The 20,965-nt window shown below is 41.0% G+C and overlaps 1 protein-coding gene across 2 annotated transcripts in view; it reads right to left on the bottom strand.

Moving 5' to 3' along the window:
• The window catches only part of eps15l1a (epidermal growth factor receptor pathway substrate 15-like 1a), a 52,345-nt gene extending 33,995 nt beyond the window's left edge, over positions 1–18,350 (bottom strand). For both annotated transcript variants that reach the window (XM_085773509.1, XM_085773510.1), the window contains exons 1-12: positions 18,270–18,350; positions 17,402–17,443; positions 16,555–16,644; positions 13,332–13,379; positions 12,923–13,018; positions 12,748–12,816; positions 12,411–12,536; positions 11,337–11,396; positions 9,166–9,408; positions 3,293–3,450; positions 2,211–2,367; positions 1,343–1,405 (exon numbers count right to left, since the gene is read on the bottom strand). In XM_085773509.1, the coding sequence (XP_085629635.1) occupies positions 1,343–1,405; positions 2,211–2,367; positions 3,293–3,450; positions 9,166–9,408; positions 11,337–11,396; positions 12,411–12,536; positions 12,748–12,816; positions 12,923–13,018; positions 13,332–13,379; positions 16,555–16,644; positions 17,402–17,443; positions 18,270–18,296 (1,179 nt within the window). In that variant the 5' untranslated portion in view covers positions 18,297–18,350. The remainder of the gene's footprint in view (positions 1–1,342; positions 1,406–2,210; positions 2,368–3,292; positions 3,451–9,165; positions 9,409–11,336; positions 11,397–12,410; positions 12,537–12,747; positions 12,817–12,922; positions 13,019–13,331; positions 13,380–16,554; positions 16,645–17,401; positions 17,444–18,269) is intronic.
• Positions 18,351–20,965: the final 2,615 nt, after the last annotated feature.

Genomic DNA, 20,965 nt, shown 5'->3' with positions numbered 1-20,965 from the left:
TTCTTAATATAATATTAAGCCCTAGTGAGGTTGTTTCTCCACCAAAGACAGTGGCAGGAAAACATTTGGAAAGCAGCTTCTCAGCACTGACTGGACATTAAGTGTGACCTCATCTTCTTCCGCACCACCAGTACACACATATTTAATATCCCATCCATCCCTAATTGTCCGTGATTCACTTAACAGTCCTCACACAGACATTAGAGCGGAAATCAGATGAAGATGAACTCAAAACATTATCTAATTCTATGATCGATTGAAGAGATAGTTCAACATTTTGGCAAATTGGCTCATTGCCATAATCCCTGGACAAGTGATAATAACAGAACGTTAAGAGACGGAGTTGTTTTCGAGGTAAATTCATGCAAAACCGTTGATGGACGTTGCAGTTTCTGCATTTGCCTCAAAAACAACTCTGTCTGCCACGAGAGCATTTTGGAGTTGTTGGATTGTGTATTTGATGAGTTTGATGAGGGAAACGAAAAAATCCCATTAGCCTCCATAGCGTAGCTCTGAGCAGCTCGCCACTCTGCTCCACCATTCTAAAAATAGCTTACACCGACAATTAAAGGTAACAAACCTATAACTGCTAACTGTGCGTTCACACCAAAAGCGATAAAAACGCCTGTGGTCGCTCTGGTCACCCATATCGCGCCGCTTGCCAGCTCTAGCAGGCCATTCCACCAAGCGACCAAAGGGGCGGGACTTTCAAGTTGCGCTGCAGATCTGTCCATTCAGGCTCTCTCAATTTCTCCCGCTGTGAGAATCCCAGTCCGCAATTGGCTGTCACCGTGCTACTGCTCATTTGCAGAAAGTTGAACCTCTCTCAACTTTCGTCGCTCAAGTCACGTCACTCACGCCGCCGGTCACTCCGGTTGCCAGCGTACACTGAAAATGAATGGCAGCTGGTCGCCGCGGTCGCTCAAGTCGCTTTTGGTGTGAACGTACAGTAAGACTATAGGGATTATGGCAATGGGACAATTTGCCAAAATGTTGAACTATCCCTTTAAATAAGTGATATAAAGCCTACAGATGAGATGACCTTCAACAAGTTAAAATCTGCAACCAACAAATAACTATAATCATTGATCCAGTTAAAATGACCAAGGTCTTCAAGTGCAACAAAGAGCTGAGACAGGGTTGGTAAATAATTTGACTTTAGATGAGGTTCAGAGCACATTTTAGGGTTCACTTGTTTTATCTTGCCACTGTGAGGAGCTTCGGCACATAGTGAATTTGATACAGCTTAAGAAACGAGATGTGGACAGACATCTCACACCTAGAAGAAGCACCGACATTCAAACAGGAGAAAGACGAGGAATTAGAGAAAGAATGGACTCACCCGTCTCATCTCAGACAGAGCAGCCATCTCTGATCCCACTGGAGTCATGTATCCTGACATACTCTGCAGCCACAGAGAAATGACTCAGTTACTATGATGGTAAATAACAGTCAGAGTTGCAGCTTCCCACATCAACAGAGGCATATGGTGTGGTGACATGGTGAAATAGTCATCGTTCATTCAGCTCTCACACCAGAAACATCATTCTTACAACTCTTAAAGCAGTTCCTAAAACAGTTAATGCATTTCTCTGTACACTAAATCACTTGTGCACACTTAAATAACAACTATTTTCTTAGCTAAGAACAAATCCTGGATAAGAAAACATTCCTGAATGCCACAATCTCCGTACAAACTTCCTAAGTAGAACGAAGAACAGTTTGTGAATGAGGCCCAATGACCTCAGAAAACACTTTCAGTTGTTACTCAAGACTTTACCCAAATGTGACTAATATTTGGTTCATGTATTAAATGACTGGATAAACAGGAATGTAACCTGGAACTGCTTTTAGCATTGGAGGCCCCTTATGTTAAATATGGCTGATATTCCTGTTGATCAAATTGAAAGTCATTCTATTTTTTTGCCATTATCAATTATCCACAGAGGACAGAATGTATTTACAAATATTACATGTCTCACTATGTGATATGGGCTGTAAAAGTAAACACCCCCATCCTGCCACTCATACATATTCATACCACATGCTGTCCTGTCTAGCGTTTGGGGCTCGGTGTCCCGGCCAAGACTCAACCACCGACTCCAAGATAAGCCGCACTCACAACATGAGACATGCAAATGTCCAAACAGCTCACAGAGCTCCAGTCAACATGTAGTGTGTGTGTGTGTGTGTGTGTGTGTGGGACCTACTGGTACAGGAGTGCTTCTCTCAGAAGGGGGGATCATGTCAGCCGTCAGGGCCTGTGGAGGGTCGATGCCCTTGCTGACTTTCTGCTGGATCATATGCATGGCGAGGGCAAACTGCTCCCTGGTCAGCTTGCCTATCTGCCTGGTGTCTGCCAGAGCCCTGCAGGGAAGAGCAGGCAGTCAACACACAGTCACTGAGCAGACGGACCACAGTGTGAACAAATAATTAACACAAAGTCAAATGTTTCATCTTGACATATACATAGTCTTGTCAAAATAATCTAAAACATTGACATTTAAGGTCCAAATTATAATGATTATAATGCAGGACAAAACATTTTTCACCACAAATTGGGAAGTCAAAATTGAAATTATAATATTAGACGTTCCCTACATAGTCGTAACGTAGTCGTTCCCTTAAAGGGATAGTTCAACATTTTGGCAAATTGGTCCATTTCCATAATCGCTATAGTCATAGCAGTAGGTCTGTTACCTTTAATTGTCAGTGCAAGCTGTTTTTAGAACGGCGGAGCAGAGCCATAACTTGCTCAGAGCTACGCTATGGAGGCTAATGGGATTTCTTGGTTTTCCTCATCAAACTCATCAAATACACAATCCAACAACTCCAAAAAACTAAATTTGATCCCTGACCAGTTTGAATGTCAATGTCACTTAGCATGGATGATCCATTTTTAAAACATTATTGGTAAAGCATTTTCTGACCACTAACAGATCTAATGGTACCACAGACTAATAAGGCACTTTTATAAATAATTACTTTATTAGTACTAATAAATGATTTGTTTCAGTTACATGGATCAGAGTTCACTTATCAAAGGAACTACCTCTGGGTTGTAACGTTTAGAAAATCAATTTGACTAATTAGACCATATGAACTCTTATATGGGGGAAAAAAAATCATTGAATTATTAATGTTTACAACATTATTACCAGCAAAGCATTTGCTCTCACATCTAATTCATAATTCATCTTTGAAGCATCAGTTAATTATTTATGACCAATTACTGCAGACACACCAAACCCATAATAAGATGTTAACGAGTGGAAGCTGAGCTGATCTCTACCATATATGGGCGAGGAGGTTCTGAGAAAGGCCGGACTGCATGAAGATATCCTTCACTTCCAGTCCACTGACAAAGCCGTCCAGGTCAGCGTCCGTCTTCAGGAAGATGTCGTCATAGCGACCGCGGTCTGACACAGGGACCACCCAGTTCAACACGTGCTGCGGCAGAGAGAAGCACATGTTACACTCACAACCTGTCGTGTTTAGGGATGTAACGATGCATCGTGAGTCGATTAAAAATCGATACAAATGCGTGACGACTCGCATCGGTGAAAATAAAAAAAAATCGCGATGCGTGAGAACAAAGTCTCTGGTGAGAAGTAGCTTACATTATCTCAAAAGTCACTGGTTGATTCATTTGTTCGACACCAGACGCCGCCGCCACGCACACATACCACTTCACTCTCTTTTCCTAACCTATTCGATTTTTTTTTTTTAATTGAACGACTATTTGTAAATAGGACCAGTTTTACTTGTGATAAAAGGTGATAAATGATGATGTGCAGTGTATCTGTTATGAAATGTGAATTTTTCAGACTATCTTTCTCTTATGAATAAAAGATCATTTTATTAGGTCATAATTTGTCTGTAGCTCATTTATGATCTAAAAAGAATCGTGAGAAAATCGTATCATGAACAAAAAATCGTGAATCGAATCGAATCGTGAGTTGAGTGAATCGTTACATCCCTAGTCGTGTTACATTTTCACACTACAGGCTTCTGTGTGTGCAGCTACCTGTCAACACGGAACTAAAAAGTCTCCACATGAGGCATTTAAGGGACATTTGTGAATCGTAGCTACACAGTTATAAGATATAATTAGGTAGATGGATGGATGGATGGATGGATGGATGGATGGATGGATGGATGGATGGATGGATGGATGGATAGAGAGGAAGGATATAAAAAGTTACGTAAAATACAAATGAAGGAGTAGAAGAAAGAAAGAAAGAAAGAAAGAAAGAGAAAGAGACGTCTGAACTTAAATTCATGAGAAAAATATTGTGTGGAACAGTGTTGTGTTGTGTCTGTTTGTCTGTTTGTGTATGTGTGTGTGTGTGTGACTGTGTGTGAGTGTCTGTGTGTGTCTGTCTGTGTGAGTGTGATGCCTGTGTTTGTGCGTGGACATCCTCTGTCAGTCTGGTTTATCATGTGTGTGTGGGGCTGTGTTTAAAAACATCTTAACGAGCAGCCAGGCTGCACCTGCACTTGTTCTATTAATAGACTTTGATAACGAGCTGGCCCCAACAGCTGGACCAACTGCACACAGAGCAGAGCAGAGCAGAGAGATTTGTGCTCCAGAAAAAGAGAACCGTCTCTTATTAGAATGTGGTCTGAGCACATTGATGTGCATTAAATGTTTGTAGGGCAAAAACTTTTCTCAGGGTCGCAAGGTAGAAAAGGGGGGCATTTTTTATATTGAAGTGGATGAGCCACTGGAGCGGGTCTAGCTGCAGATCCCTCTCACTCTAACGATGATGTCACTCACTCTGATCATACACACTCATTGAAAAGTGTGAAATTTGTCAGAAATCCTCATGTGCTTTTAAAGGATTTATCTCAAAAACGGTGCAAGCTATGAAAAAGTTGTAAATACAGGATGAATACATTAGAAGTTTGTCTACAGCTCAGAATTTGAATGAAGTCTCTAGCTGAAAGTATGTGGACGCTTTAAAGGCTGAAAGAAGTAAGAAGATTTGAAGAGTTTCAAGACTGTTCCAATGCATTCTCTATGGGGAAAAAATCAGAAATAGTTGAATATTGCAAAAAGTATGAATAGTTGAAAAGAGAAAAGACATAGCACACCTGTCCCGAAAAGGCTGAACATTTTGATATTTGAATTGTTGAAATAGCACAAAGTATGAAGGACTAGTTACATGACAAAGAAAGGCAGAAAATGGCCGAACCGAATAACAATAGTGTGAATGCTTCCAGCATTCACACTAATGAGTGTGTATGGGGTTGGGTCAGAGTGAGTGACATCATCGTTAGAGTGAGAGGGATCGAAAAAACATTCAGGATTTTTTCTGGATAAATTGCCAGCACGGCCACAAATTAAACTCTAGACACATGATTTCCTCACTGGTTTGTAGCCACACTTGTCGTGTCTCATTTAATGTGCTCAAAACAGCAGACAGACTTACAGAATTGTCTCAGTGAGCCTAATTGTCCAGCTAGACCCGCTCCAGTGGCTCATCCACTTCAATATAAAAGTAGGAGCTGATTTTTTTAGAAAAGCAGAAATGCCCCCCTTTTCTACCTTGCGACCCTGAGAAAAGTTTTTGCCCTACAAACATTTAATGCACCCGATGGTCAGGACAGCACATTCTGATAAGAGTTACGGTTCTCTTTTTCTGGGCTGTTTTCAGAAGCTGCTCAGAGCACAAATCTCTCTGCTCTGCTCTGCTCTGTGTGCAGTTGGTCCAGCTGTAGGGGCCAGCTCGTTATCAAAGTCTATAAATAGAACAGGTCAGGTGCAGCCTGGCTGCTCGTTAAGATGTTTTTAAACACAGCCCCACACACACACATGATAAACCAGACTGCCAGAGGATGTCCACGCACAAACACAGGCATCACACTCACACAGACAGACACACACAGACACTCACACACAGTCTCACACACACATACATACACAAACAGACAAACACACAAACACAACACTGCACACAGTAAAATGTAAGCATGGTAGTCGCCATGGTAACTTCTGAGGGCAGGCTGCCAACAATCAGATCATTAGGGAGAGAGGAGTTTTGTGGCGCTTAACAGTTTTACTTTCTGCACATGTACACGCAGACAGAGAGACCGTCAGACTCACACACCCAGACACACACACACAGGTTTTCAGCTCAAATTCATCAGGCTCTCAATTATTTTATACTTTTGATGTAAACATCTCCAACAATTTATATTTTTCTCATGAATTTAAGTTCAGACGTTTAGTCTTTCCAACTCTATTAAAGGGATAGTTCAACATTTTGGCAAATTGGCCCATTGCCATAATCGCTATAGTCATAGCAGTAGGTTCGTTACCTTTAATTGTAGGTGTAAGCTATTTTCAGTACGGCGGAGCGCAGCAGCTGGCTGCTCAGAGCTACGCTATGGAGGCTAACGGAATTTCTTGGTTTCCCTCATTAAACTCATCAAATTCAACATCCCAAAACTCCACAGCGCTTTTGTAGACAAGTTGTGACCTGCACAACCACCACGCTATGAGATAATGACGGAACGATACGAAACGGAGCCGTTTTCGAGGTAAATACAGGGTAAATACGGAGACTGCTTGCTGAAAAACTGTCCCTGAACGCAACGCGCATCAGCGGTTTTGTATGTATTTACCTCGAAAACGGCTCCGTTTCGTATCGTTCCGTCATTATCTCATAGCGTGGTGGTTGTGCAGCTCACAACTTGTCTACAAAAGCGCTGTGGAGTTTTGGGATTTTGTATTTGATGAGTTTAACGAGGGAAACCAAGAAATTCCGTTAGCCTCCATAGCGTAGCTCTGAGCAGCCAGCTGCTGCGCTCCGCCGTACTGAAAATAGCTTACACCTACAATTAAAGGTAATGACCTACTGCTATGACTATAGCGATTATGGCAATGGGCCAATTTGCCAAAATGTTGAACTATCCCTTTAATAGTAGTACAATTAGGTGGAGCCAGGACATAGGATGCAGCTTTTAACATGTGTCCTATCATCTATCTATCTATCTATCTATCTATCTATCTATCTATCTATACCCCTCCCTATTTTTTAACCTCTGTCTCCTTTTTTTCTTTCTTTCTTTCTGTCCTTTTCTTCTTTCTTTCTTTCTTTCTTTCTTTCTTTCTTCTACTCCTTCATTTGTATTTTACGTAACTTTTTATATCCTTCCCTCTCTATCCATCCATCCATCCATCCATCCATCCATCCATCCATCCATCTACCTCTTTCTATCTATCATCCCCCTCTCTTTTTCTTCTTTCTTTCTTTCTTTCTTTCTTTCTTTCTTTCTTTCTTTCTTTCTTTCTTTCTTTCTTTCTTTCTTTCTTTCTTTCTTTCTTTCTTTCACTCCATTTCTGTCTTTTTACTTCTTTGTTTGTTTGATTGTTTCTTTCTTTCTTTCTATTCCTTTTCTCTTCCTTTGTTTTTACTCCATTTCTTTTTTTCTTTCTTTCTTTCTTTCTTTCTTTCTTTCTTTCTTTCTTTCACTCCATTTCTGTCTTTTTACTTCTTTGTTTGTTTGATTCTTTCTTTCTTTCCTTTTCTCTTCCTTTGTTTTTACTCCATTTCTTTCTTTCTTTCTTTCTTTCTTTCTTTCTTTCACTCCATTTCTGTCTTTTTACTTCTTTGTTTGATTCTTTCTTTCTTTCTTTCTTTCTTTCTTTCTTCTTGTTTCTTTCTTTCTTTCAACAATTTCTTCAGCTCATTCAGCATTGCTTCCAGCATTCACACCATTTCCATTCTTGGAAATGTTTTTTCTAGTTCTATCAAAAGGTCTTACCAGCTCAGTGCAGGCATCAATCTATAGTGCGTGTGTGTGTTTTATGGGGCCGTTATATGTCTTTACTATAGTGACAGTTTGAGACAAACATGAACGTGGGGAGAAAGAGAGAGAGGGGAGGACATGCAGCAAAGTGCAGCAGGTCGGACTGGATCCCCAGTCTCTGCAGTTAGGACCAAGCCACTGGTACAGTACGCACTCCAACAGGGGAGCCCCTGCCTGTGTGTGTGTGTGTGTGTATGTTAGTTAGAAAGATCCAACTGATCATCAGTTGTCAGTCAGGCTGAGAGAAGCACTGTGCTGTGTAGTGTAGCCCTGCCTCCCACCACCAAAGCTAAACAACATATGTCTGCCATGTGCAATTTCTACAAAGTGTGTGAGTCCGATAAAATGCACACCATCTGTGAGAGCTAAAAAGAGATAGAGAGTGACTATTGGCTTGTTTAGTAGGGCTGTATGATATATCGTTTGAGCATCGACATTGCGATGTGGCATGTGCAACAGTCAGGACCTGCAATGTTTTCTCTGTTTTTTGGAGCAAATTAACTTTTGTTCTGCTTCAGAAAAGCGTCTCTGAACCAGCTCCTTGCTCCGCTGTAGAGTTCTCAACAGGCAAGAAAATTAAAACCCATCCCGACTGAGGGATATTGGGATATTGGGATATTGGGATGCCCCCCCCAATCCAGCGTAGCCGGTCTGATTGGTCATGCCAGCCCGGCCCATTGAGAACTCTAACTCCATTCATCTCTCTGTCTCTGAGCGGTCTGCTCACAGTCAGCCCCCACCCCCCACCCCATGCACATACTGTCAGTCACACACTCTGAAAGTGAGTGATAAGCAAGAGGGAGAAACAGGAAAGGAAGATTCAATCCCCAAAAGAAAAAATATGACATCACAGAGCTCTCTCTGATGAATGCAAAGCAACCTTCTTCAGTCCCAGATGACCCCGCTTATTTTAGGGTATGACATGACAGAATACAATGGTGTCATGGTGAGTCAACCTAATCCTTTCTAAAAGGAGCTTTTCAAGTCATCTGGTGAAAATTCTTGTATTTTTAATATCGCAATATACAGTATATTGCAGAAAAAGAATATCGCAATGTAATTTTTTTCCCAATATTGTGCATGGTCTACTGTTTAGCCTTCAGAATGGGCTTAACTCTTCTAGCCAGTGGCCAACCACCAGACCAGCTGCTGTAACAGAAGTGAGATCAGGACCATCGACAGCCTATCTCACTCTGAAGGATGTGGGCAGCAAAAAGGCCTGATCGGTGTATCGTTCATTTGTTTTAGTGCATCTGAACTTCCACTAGAGCCTCAATAATTCTGTTATTATCATTTCATCTGACTATGCTGTCTGCGGTGTTTGTGTGTAAGTGTCGGTGGCCTTACCTGTCCAGACTTGAGTGTGTGTTTGGGCGACAAGCTGCCGGTGCTGTTGAGTGAGTTCATGCTGCCGTGGGAGGGCGTGGACCGTAGGGAGTCCTTCGGAGGTGGGGGGCTTGCCGGCAGTACGGGGACAGAGCCGGACACCGAGCCCAGACTCTTCTTCCTCTTGGATGGAGGGATGAGGGAGGAGGGCAGCAGTGCAGGGACAGGCTCCTTCTCCAGGGCCCGGTACACCAGGTGCATGGCCTGGGAGGAGCACAGGATACTATGAATACACTGAAGATGCACAACAACACCATGAGTGAACAGGACCAGTGACATATATATCGATCTGGACACAGTTGTAATCTGATCTCACGCATCCTGGTGCCATTGTAATATTCACAGCTATGTGTTGTTGTTTGTAGGTGGTCTGTTGAGCACTGGCACAGTGAATAGGTCAGAGGTGGGACTACACTACACAGCACACACAGCTTCTCTCAGCTGCAGGATTAAACACGGGGACTCTAAACTATTTGTTTCCTGAATTTGTAGCATATCAGTGTTTTGCAACAGGTGTAATAAGATTATGAGTATGAACATTTGCTCAAATAAACATGCATGAAGAAGAAGAAGAAGAATCAAATACTTTGTAATCAAGAGAAGTGACAAGCTTCCCTTTTATTTTTCTGTTAATCATTACTTCATATGAACGCTGTACACGCTGTTTCTTCTCATTAAATAGAACCCACCTTCATAAAGGACTATCTTATTCCACCTGTAATAAATGAGTGGCATTTTAATCTGAGTGTGTGTTATTAAAGGGACAACGAGGAGTTTATATTTGGTTATAAAAAAGTCTCACGTTAATGTGGATGAATCTCCGCTACCCATACTTGTTAATTTTCGATAAATATATCGTTTTGTCTCTATCATTATTTTGTTATTATTAGTGGTGGTGGAAATGCTGGGCGAGCCGACCAGCGTTTCCTTAGTTTCGGTTTCGCGGACGCTCATGAGAATAACGCCGCCGAATCACTGTTTATGGTCAGAACTACGACGGTAACTGAACCTCTTTGAACCTCTGACTTTAATTCTTGATGAATGAAAACATGAGTCTGTCTTGCGCCGGTCAAAGAATTCTACGGTGTGCGCGGAGGCTCATAAATGCAGTGTGAAAACGCTTCGCTTTTCCAAAACTCCTCGTTGTCCCTTTAAGTGGATTCATAGACTCACACCAGTTCTTACTGGACAACCAGTGGACATTTCCTTCAAGACCTTCTTAATTGTTAGCATAGACCCGAATCAGTTTTCATCAACTCACTGAATACATGTGCTGAAGAATTCAGTCTGTTCTGATGGGAGAGTCCTACACCATAACTAATTACCCTTTTCTTATTCTTAAAGCAGATATCATCGGCACGGCCGTTTCGGCTAATGCTGTGTTCAAGGCAGGCTTTTGAAACCGTAAGTTACAGCTTCAAGTCACAACTACGACTTGGTAGCGTTCCAGGTAACCCGTAGCTCGTGTTTTTACCGTCCTGTTGTCTGTGAAAGTTCCCTATAACGGCCACTCGTAACTTCCGACCCGTGAACTCGTACCAGATCGAACTGGTATGACTTCACAGGAAGGAAAAACACAAAGTACGAGTTTCCTTGAACGCACCATGAGTTAGCAGCCCCCGCCCTTGTCAGGCATCAATTGGTCCTCGTGCTACGTCACCACATTCACGCGCATCCCTTGGCTGCACACACAGCCCTTCATGCTGTTCTCTCTCCTCATTGGATAACACTTGTATCCCACAAGGAAAATTTTCTCCTCGGGTTACAGCAGAGCAGAGTGACGGAGAGACTCGTGTTTAGGCTGAAATACTTCATGTAAGTGATTGCTGACGGAAAATAGGACTATTTAGGACTTATATTAACAAAAACATTCCACTGATATCTGCTTTAATATTCATTAATCATACTCTTTTACAAATACTGTTTTCTTTTTGCTGCTATTGCTATAATCTGTGCTTTCCTTTGCTGTTGTCTGATGCTGCAACTTTGTACATTTCCCCACTGTGGGACGAATAAAGGCTTATATTATCTTATCTTATCTTAAAATTGCCACTGCATATGTCTGTTATCCAGGGTTCAGGCTATAGAGAATCAAAACCACACAGAGCAACAACGAAGAAGATCACACTCACCACTGCAAACTCATCTTTGTCCAGATGGCCATCTTTATCTATGTCACTCAGGTCCCAAACCTAACCACAGGAAATGAGTGAGAGAAGCATGCAGATGTTCAGTTCAAGGAGTAACTATAAAGATGACATATTCTAATTACACATATATTCAACTCTATTTAAGTTTTGAGAGCTTTATTCATCTTTGCTTTCTCAGTTGAATTTGTAAATGTATGAACGGTGTAGCCTCGTGGCCTCTCCTCTGATATACTCAAAGGCACAAAAATAAGATGAATGGCAAGTGTAAAATGACATCCTACACTGTAGTTCTAAAGGGCTTAATGGGCCGTCCACTCTGGATCACGTGACCAACTGAAATAAGTTGTGCTGCTAAAATCAAAGCATATCTGTACCCCTGTCTACATAATTGTGTCTACTGCTGTTTGTCTTTGTTTAACTGTTTGTAGTCAGTTGTGTTGTCTGTTGTTTTCCTGCCTTGCTTTGAAAATATGTTAAACTGCATCATCACTCAAAAATACATTAAAGGGGACATATTATGGAAATATCACTTTTTGAAGTCTCTTTAACATATATTTAGGTGTTTGTCTTGCCTTCTGGCCCCCAAAATGTGAGAATTGACAAAAAAACGAGGGCTCCCTAGGTTCAAATCCATGTGGTTTTATGAGCTGTTCCCTCAGTTGTCTTCCAGTGATGTAACTAGCATTTAAATTTGCATAACCCCTCATTTGCATTTAAAGGGACAGGCACTGAAACCAGCCGTTCGGAACAGGGCTGTTTTGAGAGGATGAAAAGAGCTGTGATGTTTGATCCTTGGGGTATTTTGACACCTGGGAACTATTTTAATCTGTGGAAAAGGGACACAATATGTCTCCTTTAATGAATTAAAAACTATATGTAATATAATCCAGTTGTAAAAAGGCACTACAGGCTCCTGGTCCTCTGACAGTTCATCACTCAATACCATGATCAGTGAACAGTGGCTCTAGCAGCCACTCTTGACATTGTCATGGTAACTTATAAACAGTATGAATCTATTCACAGAGCTAGAAAGGTCTGATGTGTGTGTATCAATACCTTCCCAAGGACATCCAGAGGTAGCTTGGAGTTGATCAGGACTGGCTTGACCTTGTCTCCTGACAGCAGCCCGTTGACTGGAGCCAGACTTTCAAAGATCCCATCAAACTTACCCTTCTCCTCAGGCTACAAAGAATGTACACACACACACACAAACACAGTTATCTAAAAATCCTGATTTGCATTTGTTAAAATGAAATAAAGGGCTCATGGTGATGGTGGATGAATGAATGAAGTTCAATATTACAGCCAAGTCTGGTGTCATCTATTGAATTATTGTTATTCCAATGAGCGTGTGTTTCCGTGTGTGTGTGTGTGTGTGTGTGTGTGTGTGTACCCTGACGGCCCAGTGCAACTCGAGGGGGGCGGAGGCTGTGCTGGTCAGAGACGGACTACTGGTGTCCTTCTGAAATCAGACAAAACAAAGTATTGTCAACATTCTTTTAAAGACATGTCTTTGCAAGGTTAGTTTGCTTTGGTTCAGTTTTGTATACAAAGAAGGTCACACTCACAAACTTGGGGGGAGGGACTGTGAGGTTGAGGCTGGAAGAACTGACTTCCTGTCCACTCTGAGCACAGGCCACCAGCCGCAGGGCGACATAAAACCCCTGAGAGAGACAGAGCACGGTGAGGACCAGAGAGAACTCACACTGGAAAAACAGTACATGTATCTACATCCTTAATTATTCATATGGGGGAAAAAAATAAACGTTTGTATGAGCAGCCTAGCATTAGCTCATTTAATATGTTGATTAAATTTTCAAGAGATAAAACAATAATTTAAATGTATACAGGCAAGAGATTCAGCAGAAACATCCTATACTATAACATGAATAAATAAGTATATAAATAATAAGGTACACAGAAACAGAAAGATATCAATTAAACTCATTTGGAAGCACATAGTGTAATGCAACTCACCTGTTTGTCCAGGTAACCTTTGCCATCAGGGTCAGCCAAATCCCAGATCTGATAAACAACAAACACACAAACAACTTTACAAACCCTGGAAGATGAAAACTTCAATTTGGATTTTAAACTTGTTTGATTATGTTTTGGTGCTCAAAAATCAGTTTCCTGTAATACCTAAAAATGTTTTTGTCATCTAATCTGTAACTCTTTGATAGTTTCTTACATTTTTCGGATCTAATTGGATGCATTTACCCACCAGAGCAAAGTTTTTTTTATTTGATTGTTTAACCTCATCTTAATGTTATTTATTGGATTTTATTGGCTGTGCTGTTCCAGTGAAGCAGACTGGCCTGCTAGCATGGATGCTTACAACTCACACAGACACTTGGCATCAGGACAAACTCGATATGAAGGCTGGTGTATTGGAATAATCTAGTTTGTGACTATGTATTACACACAGAGACTGGAAGTGGTGAATCATACAAATGTGATTATCAGTGTGTATTTTCAGACTCTCTCCTCATGGTGCTGTACATGGCTGTTCACGTCCTTTTGTGGACAATATAAAAGAAGAGTCGCTGCAATATCAACACGTGCAACAAAGACTTGCTATCGTCATAACTGAAAACTGTTATTAGTGTCATGGATACATTGGAGACATTGTACTGTACAGTCACTGATTCAGACCTGGTATTAACCTGCATCTTCAGTGATCTGATCCCAGCGCTCAGTCCTTCCTCAACTGGCTGTAAAATACGTCTCCACATGTGTCTCAAGTGACCACTTGCGATTGGACTAGGGCTGAATGATATATCACTATCGTATCTATATCTAGATATAAACATGCAAGATTTTAAACCAGCACTAAGTAACTTTTCAACCTTCATAAAATATTTTCATAACTTTTGTGATGATACATCGACTTACAACAAGTTGAATGACACCTCTGTCATGGCCTGAGGGGGTCTGTATCTCTTTCTCTGGCACTAAGCAGCTTTGAGGAGCATGGTAGGAACCCTGCTCTCACTTAAGTTTCACGTTCACTTTTGCGAGTCACAACAAGGAGGGAACAGGCAAAACGGCACTTTAGCAATGGATTATGTTTGTGTTTTCACTTTGAAATGATCCACTGGAAACAGAAACTTAGTTTTGATGTCTTCTGTTAATTTTAATGCAGGGTATTTACAGGGCTTCACGCTAGTGTTCATGGGAAATGGAGTCTTCCTTCAGGCAAAACACTACCGCTTTGGTCCACAGGCGCCGCCAAACTCAACCAAAACTGAAAGTTCTTTAGTACTGCTTTAATATCGCAAAGGCAACGATATTGACGATCTAGACAGAGTTTCCCCCGCTCATGCAGAACATTGTGTAGTGAACTGAAAAAACTGAAACTTTCTTGGTGGTGCATTTTTTTTATGAGCGCACTTCAAGTAGAAATCTGTTCAACTTTTAAAACAGTGCAGCGCTCGTCAATGTCCCTTTTCTCACACTGACCAGTCAAAATCCAAGAAGGGGCGGGACATGTGTCACCAACAACACAACCGGAGACATGGCGGCGGTGACGGTGATGGAGAAAGTTATCCTGGCTGTCGCTGACAACCCCATAATGTAATCTATGATATTATGATGTATTATGATATATTATATTATATTATGATATTACGCTCACATTACATTACATGATATATTACGCTCCATCGTATGCAAACTCAATGTAGACCAACGTTGCAGTGTTTACATTCACAAGGAAGGAACACAGGAAGTGTCAGAGGACTTGTTTTGTAACCTAGCAACAGCAGCAAGAGAGAGAGAGAGAGAGAGAGAGAGAGAGAGAGAGAGAGAGAAAGAGCGCTCTAAAAGAAAGGTCGGGGGGCTGTCAGCACAAAAAGTGTTCTGGGTGGACACAGGCCCTGATGTAGAATCCATTCATTTATTTCAAACATTAACCACATGATGCTATTGGCCTGAATTGTAAATTGAAAACCAGGTGGACACGCCAATTTTCACCACTTTTCCTCTTGTAACATCAGAACAGACATGTAGACACAGTCGTCGCCTGTCCAGCGTGGTGTAAAAAACCAGAACCACTATTCTGATGTTGACTCATAATGAATGGATTCATACTTTCTGTTCTGTATAGAGCATCCTCCTCTGTGTTTCCACTGCAGCTTCATTTGTTCCACAAAAGTACACAAATGCATTCACAACACAAACTAACTGTGTTCATTCACCTGCTGCTTAATGCTACACTGACATGATAAAACTGTTGACAGATCTGTTTCAGCAGTCTGCACGGCGACTGGCAGCTCATTCTTTCTTCACTGCATCTGTGTGTGTGTGTGTGTGTGTGTGTGTGTGTGTGTGCTCTGTGACTGAATGTGATGACATCACTCCCTGCAGTCCAAACATGAAGACAAACTCGCTTAGGGAAATCAATTGGCTTTTCTTAGCAGTTTTAACCATGTTTCAGAAATCAAAAAGTACACAATCAAAATAATGTATCTTAAATATTTAAATCCAAATGAAAAAAACAAACAAGTGTGACCAGTCCAGCACACACACACACACACTGCACAACCTCATGCTCTCCCTAAATGACAGGCACACATGCTGGTAAACTACTTTTTTTTTCTTTCCCATGCAGCACCAATGCAGCTGGATTACCTCGACATTTGATTTCACAAATTACAACATCACAAAACACAACAAGTATGAAGCTGCAACTGATTTGTTGCCAGTTACGACAGCTGCTAAACAAGCTCTAGACACAGTGAGATCTGCTGACCACCGACTCATAATCAAGCTTTCCAGCCCAGTGCAGTACGGTGGCTTTAATTATTGCATTCAAGCAAAAACAATCAGCTGAAAGATGTTCAAATACTCTGTGGCACTGTTTTTACAATTCTCTGTAGGTTTGTCAGCACCGACTTTCAGATAACATATGTCCTCTAAGTCATTTTATCTGTTGTTCATAAACAATACTGAAGCAGCTCTGACTTTTTTTTTTAATCAGAAATAATCAGATGTCCCAACCATTATTTATCAGGCAAGACTAATGTGAACATGTGTTTTACCCTGGTTAACATACTGTACATAAACACGCCACATATCAGCATAACCACAGACCAGAGGCTGACTCTGGGTACACTGGTCAATCAACAATAAGGATCCACAAGCTGCTGCCATACTGTATGAAAACCATTCACACACAGAACACAAACACACCACCTACCTTCCCCAATGTGATGTCAGGGAGCCCAGACTTCTTTAAGAACAAGGCAGCTTCTGTGGGTCCGACTCTCCCTGTGTTCCCAGGGTCCACCTCAAAGGAAGAACACACATGTGGCAATATAAGTGCAGTGTTTCCAGTTTTCATTTCTCTCTCTCATGGTAATAATGCCATCTTTCCTCACTTAACATAGTCCAAGACTTAAAGGACAATTCCCGGCAAATTCAACCTGGGGCTCTAGTTTCCTAATGTTTTAGGTCTAACAGAATTAATCTGAAGATTTGCTTTTTAATTTCTCCTGTTCTGCAGTAGTTCTGTCTGTCTCCGCATCGCCACCTATAGCGTATAATGGGAGTGGACCGATCTTAGGCTGTTTAGGCTGTTTACATCCCACAAAACTGCAATTTTTTTTTCAGATGGCTATTCAGACATACACTGATGGGTTTGTTTACTTCATGAAAGCAGACATATTTGTAAACGGAGCTGTAATACAAAGTCTTGTGAAAAGAAAAAAGAAAATCTTCAGATTCATCCTTTTAGACCTAGGCTGAATTTGCCTGGAATTGTCCTTTAAATCTGTAATTGTAATTGGGACAAACTGTAAATACTAGGTAATGTAATTTTTCATTTTTACACTGCAAATGCACATGACAGCTTACATTAGTGTAGTATTTCTTATTTATTATAGCATTTGTTTATATTCTTATTTATGTATTTATTGTATTTCCCCACTGTGCTGCTGTGACAGATTTGAATATCCTCTACTGGGAACAATAAAGGTTAACTTGATCTGATCTATGATTTTACAGAGTTACAGAGAGTTGTATCAGTTACTATGTCATACACTTACCTGTCTGTAAAAGCTCTCATACATAGGGTTCCCACTCGACAACTGTGGCAGAGAGATAAGGTGATTAACTCCACGAGCGACAGTGAGTGCACTGCAGTTCATTCATTCATTTTCGGACTAGTACTTCTCATTCAAAAACACGTTTCATTAACGTTAATTCCAGGTTTGCTCGTGATCAATAGGCTGAACAACATCTGAGCCCAGCTGCACCACCATGTTAAATGACTGCGGCCCCCGGGGAGGACAGGCAGCACCATCAGCCTCCACGTCCACTGCGCCGATAAGACCAGAGCCAGCTGAGCTCACATCAGCACCATGAGTCAAAGCTCAGTGTACAGTCTGTCTATTGTACGGCCTCTGCCCTCCTGCCCTCCTGCCCTCCTGCCCTGCTGCCCTTCTGCCTCAGCTGCGTTCAGCCCGTTCAGCCCCATCCTCCCCATCTCCCTGTGTTGGCATCAATGGCTAAGCTAGCTAACGCCTGCTAGCTTCAAGTACTGAGCTTTTCCACTTTCTGCTGCTCTGTCACACGCACACATGCACGGACTGCCCTGTGCACGTGCAGAACACACGGCGCACGTTGCCTCTGAATTTACAGTTAGTGAACAGACGTAATGTTATACCGTAGGCGTAGATATAATCTAGCTCCTCGGCTAGCCGCAGCCAGCTGAGGCTAACGAGCCCGCTATGTAACGGTAATGTTGCTGCAGCGGGCCTGCTGCGACCAGCTGACTGGCTGCTGCACAGCGAGCCGCTGCTTGGTTCAAAGCGACGTTAAAACACACCATCAACACTGGGATGTAATGTGTCATGCTGTCAATTATCTTAGCAGTGAGTATGAGGTTCGACTCGTAAATCGCTGCATCTTTACCTGGGTCAGAGATGTGAGAGCTGCCATCTTCCCTGTTGCTGCGGGAACGCGCCCACCCTCCCTCTCCACGGCAACGCTCCCCCTCGCGGACACACCAGGCTGGGAGCACGAGCTCCGTTAAAGGTCTCCCCCTAACCACACGTAAAACAGGTTACAAAAAAGAGAGATAATAATAATAATAATAATAATAATAATAATAATAATAATAATAATAATAATAATAATGTTTTAAGTCGAGTTTTTTTTATTATCAATATCTATCTCTATTCTCTAATAACAAAAACACGTGCAAAACTGCTGTGCTGTTTTTTTTAAATGTATTTTTGAATAACATACAGTTAATTCCCATGGCAGGCTGTTACGTATAGGCCTATTCTTTGTTTATACTTCTCATTGTTGCTTGATAAGGAGAGAAAATGACTTCATGTTTACCAGTGATAGGAACTACGGTAAATTGATGGCGTTATAAAATAACAGCGTTACTAATGGCGCATATTTTTTCAGCAGCCTAATAAAAAAAAAGTGACTTTTTCCCGTTGTAACACCGTAATAATGACTCAAGACAAGAAGTCCCGTCACAAAATAATACACCTGTATGTCATGTCTACAATTTGTCAGTTCATCGACTGGACGCTGCATTGCCTGCGGAGGGATACTGAGTGAGTTGGTTAGTTCCAGAAGGGCAGGTCCAAGTAATCTGACATATTTGAGCATTTTATAAAAAGGTAACGCAAAAGTTACTTTTCCTGGTTATTAGTTACTTAAATGTTAAATGTAGGAACTCAGTTACTTTTTGGAGAAAGTAACTAGTAACTTTAACTTATTACTTAAAGGTAACATGTCCAACACATTCTATTTTTTTTAAATAATTGAAATATTATCTTCAAATGCGTTTTTTTTTTTTAAATTGGAGATGACTAGCTCACAATTCTCTGAAAAAGAAAAAAAAAACATTACATATTTACAACATAATTATTTTAGAGTTAAAACCATAGACTGTATGGTTAAAACATGTAAACCTTTCAGTCATGTTGTTGTGCTGGAGCCTCATCACAGCTGGCATCAGTCTGTAGAAGTAATACTACCACATCCAGATGTTAAGTGTTAGAGTTTGAGTTAGAGTTAGAGTTAGAGTTTGTGAGGATGATGTTTGGATACATGATACCTGAGTGTGCGATGTCGACTACACTCTGACTGCTCATCTGCAGCAGCTGAACACAACCTGTCAGTGAAAGTGTGTGACAAAAACATCACCTTCCTTACCCACTTTGTAAAAGCCATTTATTTTACACAATGGTGAAACAAAAGTTTTTCACAACTATTCAGCAAAACCTCAACAGCTGTTTTTTTTTTTAAGGATGTAAGTTTTTTTTTTCGTTTTTTTTTTGGTAAACCCCCAAAAACAAACAAACAAAAGAACCAACAGACAAACTGCGATCAGAGCAACAGCACACTGGTGCTTTCATCAGTCCTGACCCACTGCCATGCTATTGATATCTGCAACAATCTCATGCAACCAACAACCCCTCACACCTACAGCAGCATTAGTCACAGTAAAGTGCCTTTCCCCCCCAAAGTAAATACTATACCCTGTTTACAATATGATACAAAACGTCCAGTCAATTCCAGTTCAAACAAAGTAAAGAAAAGTTAAATGGGAAACAGCAAAGCGCATGCTGAACGCTAAAAAATGACTTGTTTTTGGCTTCTAGCACTTCTTCCGACCCCCTCGAGTTCATTTTTGAAACTGCAACTGGTAAATATCAATAATTAAAAGTTGGTGATCACCAATCCCACAACACTCATCTGTGAAATATTGGACACTGTAGAACTACAACATTGTTAGTAAAATGAAATAAGTTCAAGTCTTTAACTACCAATAAGGCATGAAGGAGCAATGGCTCAAATTCTTACAGCTTTTAAGATGCATAGAAGATGTGAAACGACACAAACGAACGAGAAAAAAAGAAAAGAATCGGACTGGCTGACAGCAGGAGGTGAATAAGAATAAAAACTCATTCTTTGAAAGGAAAAAATAAAAAGAGAGAAAAAAGTCAAAGTCGGTGGCACTTCACAATCACCCTTCAAAAAAATCCTCCTCAATCTCCAAAACATATATAAAAAACAAAACAAACAAAAAAAAAACCTGCATCTGTGTGTGTCCACTTCCCCCACTAAATACACACACCTAACCTCAGTAACAATAATCCTAACACACTGAGTGCACAGCTCCGTCTCAATCACTGCATGTGCAAACTGCTGTGATGCTTGTGGTGGTGGAGTTAACCACTAACGTACAGCAGACAGGTTTTATTTCATGTTGAACATCTTTCTACGGAAGCCCATCACTGCCAAAAGATAAAAGTCAAAACTTCAACTGTCCAAGTCCAAGTGATAGAATTTAACACAAAGTCAAATGTTTCATCTTGACATATACATAGTCTGTCAAAATAATCTAAAACATTGACATTTAAAGTCCAAATTATAATGATTATAATGCAGGACAAAACATTTTTCACCACAAATTGGGAAGTCAAAATTGAAATTATAATATTAGACATTCACTTTTTTTTTAATATTTTGACATTAACAGTTGTAATTCTGAGTCGTTCCCTTAAAGGGATAGTTCAACATTTTGGTAAATTGGCCCATTTCCATAATCCCAATAGTCATAGCAGTAGGTTTGTTACCTTTAT

Source organism: Trachurus japonicus, chromosome 4 (genome assembly GCF_045865225.1).
Source record: "Trachurus japonicus isolate A0001 chromosome 4, Traja_1.0".
NCBI classification, from domain to species: domain Eukaryota; kingdom Metazoa; phylum Chordata; class Actinopteri; order Carangiformes; family Carangidae; genus Trachurus; species Trachurus japonicus.
This window is presented reverse-complemented; position numbering and strand designations above follow the sequence as displayed.